This window comes from Blennius ocellaris (genome assembly GCF_963422515.1).
Source record: "Blennius ocellaris genome assembly, chromosome: 14".
In the NCBI taxonomy this organism is placed as follows: domain Eukaryota; kingdom Metazoa; phylum Chordata; class Actinopteri; order Blenniiformes; family Blenniidae; genus Blennius; species Blennius ocellaris.
Genome location: NC_137663.1, coordinates 7,965,175 through 7,971,174, shown reverse-complemented (window position 1 = coordinate 7,971,174; position 6,000 = coordinate 7,965,175). Strand labels below are relative to the sequence as shown.

The window sequence follows — 6,000 nt, the reverse complement described above, 5'->3', positions numbered from 1 at the left end:
CTTCTTTTCAACTCAGTAATGTACAAAGAATAGCTGGTGTGCGTCTCCAAGAAAGTTTCCAAACGCTGCTGGTAGGCGTACTTGTGAAATGTCTCCCAACAGTCTACAATTAGACAACTAAATTGTTTTTAATGCCTCCTAAGGTCTCCTTTTACGATGCTTTTATATTTTTTTTCCAAAGACTCTCCTCTGGTCCTCCAGGTATCGTGTTAAAACAACAATAAAGACAAACACTTTGCTTTTATCCCCATGTCCTTTTAATCACTGTTTTCTTGTTTGACGTTTTGGAGAAGCACAGACAGCAAACCAAACACTTGAATATTTACTCGCACAATGTAAATCTTTCAAAAAGCGGACGTTGTGAATCCAGTTTAAACATGATTATCTCCCACACACGACTGCCACACCTTCGCTTTTTAAGAAGAGACAAAGGAGTTTAAATAAATGTGACTCATGCGCATCTCACTGAAACAATGAGCATCCCCATTAGAGAAAAGATGAATCACTTGAAAAAGAACAAAGGAAACGCTCAGTGAAAATGTATACATCCAATAAAAAGCTTCATCAATAACATCCACACATTGTTAAAATCTAAAAACTACTAAAAAGGCATTAAACTAAAGCTAACAGACACGTCCACAGTTTCTCTGGTGTTTCGCAGGCGCGTCTGTGAACAACTAAATATCAGCCTTTTGTTTTGTTGCCATTTATCCAAATGAGTCACACGCCACCTCTCCGCTGCCTCACTCTGATACGCCGTTATCTCGTCGGTGGACAAAGTCGGACAACAGTCAGACGCCAGCTGGAGACGTGTTGAATCACCGGGTGGCTCTGTAACGGCCGGGACCGAGTTCAGCTCGCCAACTTGTAGATGTTGCGGAGGAGCTGCCTGCTGTAGTCCCTGTGGTCGACGGGCAGGACCTCCATGACGGTGACCTTCACCCGAGTCTCGTCCTGAGGAGGGAAGAGATATGAAGAGTTGAAAGCAGCCATGTCCAGTAGATTCAATTTTTTTAATTTTTTTTTTTCTAAACAACCAAAAACAAACCAAAATCCAACAATTCAACATAAACGAATGGAAATGAAATAATCTGCATTTCTGACAGGGATTCAAACCGTGGTTGAGGTCAGGGTGCAAGTATATACGTCATCTGCATGCATAAAAAGTAATAGATTACCACGGCGTTCTAAACTTATCTGATGCCGACCGACAACAAATTACTGCTCCAGAATGACATTTAACAAAACCTTCATGAGTCAAAGCAAACCCTTGTTTTTGTTTAATTTTGCACTTGTGCTAATCAAAGAAAGAAAAATATTGAAACAGCTATGAGTCGAGTCGATTTCACTGTTTCTTTGGTGAGCGTGAGCCTTTTTCTCGTTTGGGCCAGAACTTTAGCATAATTAGGTATTTCACGTGTTTATTTGCGTTGCTTAGTACTCAAATATACAAATTATACACAATACAAATTTAGTTAATGAAAACAATGTTGTTGTTGTTCTCTGTTATAACGATGTGAAATGAAGAAATCTTGAAACAGCTTTGGTTATTTATTAAGGCACAGCTACAAATACACAAACATGATGAAATAAAGAATCAAACACTACAAACATTTTTTTTATAAAAAATCCACTGGAGGACAGTCGTATTGATCAAACTTATATGACTTGGAAATAAACCAAGAACTCAGAGCACACTGCACACCTGGGAGTTTCTCACCAAACTGGACTTATTCGGTTGTGACCCTTCTCAGGTCAAAGGTCGCCGTCAACTCAGGGACTGTCAACGCCCCTGTGACAGATACTATTTGTGGGGAAGGCAGAGCGTGGAAGCAGAAAGTGACATTTTCCAACTCAAAATGTGAGCAAAAGCATGATGAGAACGCTGATGTTTTTCGATAAGAGGCTAAACACTTGTTCACCAAATCCATCTCCATGTCAATGGGGGAAAACACAACTTTGTGAAAATACTCCATCGCTGTGGAGATGATGGAAACGCTGCTACTGCGCTTGTGCACCACGGCCAAACTAAATAGTTTTTTTTCTGCTCATGCTCAGTCGATGGACAGTAACAACAATGGTGGCCTCCAGAGTGTCATGGCTCCCAGTCCATATTCTCCTGGGACTTGGTAGTTTTCTAGTTGACAGATGCGCTGTCTGTCCATACGAATGCCCGTGTTAATGTTTATAAGATTTTCATTCCAGAAACACTAGTGGCCCAACATAAAAACTACACTGCTTTCAGTGTTTACATCATTTTCAAAATGTTGCCGTGTAAACGCAAAACCTTTCTGAAATAAAAATGTGAAAATAATGTGTTTTCAACTGAAGACGTCATGTAAATAGTACATAAACCTCAGAGTAGATCCGCTATTCTGTCCATTTACAGGAGCCCGTTTATGGATATTCTCATTTGTCCACGTAGGAGGCATCCGAAAGCAATTAAATCAGGTCAACTGGACTTTTTCATTTGTCCTGGAAGACGTTTCGCCCCTCAATCAACCCCGGTCAACAGAGTATTATGAACGTACGAAGCCAATGGGATGAGGCTTCAAGTGCAAATGACTTGATTGAATTGTTTAGAGAAGCGATCTCATTGGGAAGCCCCATCCGTGGATGAATCCCCACATGAAGCTACAACATCATAGCACCACCAAAGTCTTTTCACGGCTCTCTATAACGAGGCAATCTGTGTGCCAGATATGAAAAAGCTTTCCTCAAGGCACTGTGGGGTGGACGGCCACTGCACAGTGTCTGTTGACTACAGCTGCTGCAGAAGGACCAATACAATGACACGTCCAAAAATATATTTGGAGGCTCATGATTACATGATTCACTACTTTCTTCACATAAGGCTTGAAGCTGAAGGTGTATTCACTAAGGTCAAGAATAAGAGCAGGGTAGAAAAGCCTGAATATGGCCCTGAAGCAGTAGCGTGTAGTTGTGTACATATCTTAGTACAATTGTGGAACATTTGAATTCCGAACATTTGTTCATCAATGTCTTACTATTTTGCTCTGACTTCCACATCCATAATCCTTTTCCCCATCACATTTGACTGTCATTTCCCATATATAATCATTTCCATAATCATCTCTGAGTCGCGAGAGTAGAAACTCGCAGAATGAACTACCACACATGCCATTGTCACCACTTTGTAGAAACGGTCGCCATCTGCGACATTTTTTCACATTATATACCATCAAATAATGAAGTGGGTTCCTCGTGAAGACACAAAGCCAGAACCCCATTCCCATTATAGTCGCTGTCACAAGTATTAATCCAGACACAATTCATTAATCAATTAGGAATTCAGGCTGCATCACCGCCACCACTGGTTGAACATTTTGCCCATTATCATACACAATTCCACAGCTCTATCCTTATTTTCAATTTGCACCTACCTTAGGATTGGAGGCAAATTGAACAATACGGACAGCCGTGGTGACAAGAGTTTAAACTTGACAAAAGGTGACAACTTATTTAAAAAATAATGTCTTCGTCATGGTGCGGTACTGTGAGAGATAGCTTGCTAATCTATTGTGAGGCGACTAATATTCTACTCACATGTCAGAAAAACAATTACTCTGAGGACGGACAGTCATCCGTTATTCTCAGCGTCTGTGTCGTCGTGAAAGAAATAACAGAAGCTTCTCAGAAGAAACATGTGGGGCTGCGTCTTCAATAAAGGACATTATACCAATGTCGCACGAGAAACAATACAATTCTACAGATAGAGTCAGTAAAAGTCATCTTCATCACTTCAAAAAGACCTGAAACTCCAGACATAAGTCGCCTCAAGGTGAGGCAGGATGAAAGTTGTTTATATATCTTTTCTTAAAGTTATTCTGGTTGTCAGTGGTCATTCAGATTAATACCCGAACATGATACTAACCTGTTTCGGACATCTCTAAACCAGGACTCACTGTAGAGGATAGTGAAGATATAAATAGTCCTCCAGAGCCATGGGGGGGGGGTCTATTTTATAGCTTGCCACAAAACGTTGGCTGTAAGTGACACTGATGTTCATGAGATGATGAATACTTTTGACTCGTGATATAATGACGCACATCAAGTACTGTTGCCCGATGAAACCTGGTCAAAAGCTGGGAGAAATTAGTTTCATGGTTGTACGGTGGTTAGTACCTCTGTCTCGCTTTGTGTGCTGAATATGCATGTTGTCCCTGTGCATTGGTTTTCTCTCGGTAAGCAGAGTTCCTTCTGCAGCCTAAAAAAAAAACCCATCCTTGGAACATGAATTACATATAGTATGACTGGCTTTTACAATACAGCAACATAAACTACATGACTAGATGTTTTTTTGATGGCAGCTATAGAGAAGAAACTCGGGAAGATCAACCTTGATTCACGTATTTTTCACACGTTGCTGATCTACGAAAAGACCTGAGCAGAATGTTGACGAGGCCCACTGAGAGTGCAGTCAGCTGATGATGTAAAGTGACTTTGTGAAGCATTTTCTTGGCTCTCGATGGCCAGTCTGTTGATATGAGGCATTAAAAAGCCGGTCCCTTTGGACACCGATGCGTCCACCGAAACAAAATCAATTAATTCACTTCAAACAGACAGATGCACTTGTACACAAGTGCAAATGTATGCCTTCACACGCTCGTGCTGCTTTTACAGACAACATATGTAGATAAACATCCATTTATACCTTCATGTACGTGACATTTGTGAAATGGGCAACAACAAACATGTGCAATTTTCTAATTTGGTGCAGATCTCTGCAACCTTCTGGCAGGCATTAAAGAACTGCCAGATGTAGGTATGATTTCAGTTGGTATGGTTTGTAGCCCAGTTTAAAGAAAATAATATGCACACTTGTGCATGGCTTTTCATGGTTTGGTTACTTTTCTGTAGCACTGCGGGAGTTAATACTTATTATTACAGAACTGTCAGATGCCATTAATTTATACGGCTTCATACGTGACATCAGTAATACAGCGGGGAGTTAAGGTTTCTTCATAGCCTGATAGGAAGAAAATAGCATTCAAATAGCAAAACTGGTGCAGCAGGATTTTGGTGCATGTTCTGCTGCCTTTCAGAATCACAGAATTGTAAAGACAGCTGGTCATCCATTTCCATATGTTTGAATATTTTTATGGTATTGTGGGTACAATTTGTGCAACTGGAAGGATTTGAAGAAAACATGAGGGACAGATGCAGCCCTTTCATCTTAGTGAATTATTTGCCACATGTTGTCACTTCATACCTTTTAATGCATGAAATAATGCAACATTGGGAGTTTAGCTTGTTTAATCAGCCTGGTTGAAGGAACATTACACAACCAGGCAGTAGAAATCCTAGGAGTTTCTTTAACACCACTATTGGTCCCTCCACTCATCACTCTTCCATACGACCTCAACCAGCTCAGGATCGCAAAGTGCTGACGCCGATCACGATAAGTGAAGGCAGGTTAGACCTTCAATAGTCCATCACAGATCAAACACACTCATATTTAGACACCAGAATGTATCATTACAATTGACTTTATGTAGAGATTGTAATAATTTTCAGTCCTAACTGTTTGATCTTGCAAAAATATAGACAATTGCATTCCATACACTGTGACCACAACAAAGAAAAACTTTCAAGCGTAAATTTAAAGGTTATTATAGCAATATTTCACCAGTCTGGTCCACTCAAGATGAAATTGGACTGTATGTGGTCCCCAAAGAAAATGAGATCTTATTCAATAACTAGTTATGTGCTTTTTAAATAACCATAACATGTTTGATGTTTGGTTCGTTCAATAATCAACTGGTCCTACAATTTGTTCTCGTGACCTGTCCCTGCCTTCAGGGGACACTTGCCCTTGGATTTTAGGGCGTCCCTACATCAGAGGTTTTACTGCATCAGTCAAATAAATACATTCATCCAGTCTGTTATTTCCACAGATCTAGAAAGGAGCAATAACAGACGACTAAAATTTCAAGTTGCAGAGACACAGCCTTGTGTTGTAACACGGGCTGGTGAAAG

At 40.4% G+C, this 6,000-nt stretch overlaps 1 protein-coding gene across 1 annotated transcript in view; it reads right to left on the bottom strand.

Moving 5' to 3' along the window:
• Positions 1-252: 252 nt before the first annotated feature.
• Positions 253-6,000, bottom strand: part of LOC308139398 (replication protein A 70 kDa DNA-binding subunit-like) — a 49,460-nt gene continuing 43,712 nt past the window's right edge. The window contains exon 17 of the mRNA XM_080508840.1: positions 253-954. Coding sequence (XP_080364966.1) covers positions 853-954 — 102 coding nt within the window. The 3' untranslated portion in view covers positions 253-852. The remainder of the gene's footprint in view (positions 955-6,000) is intronic.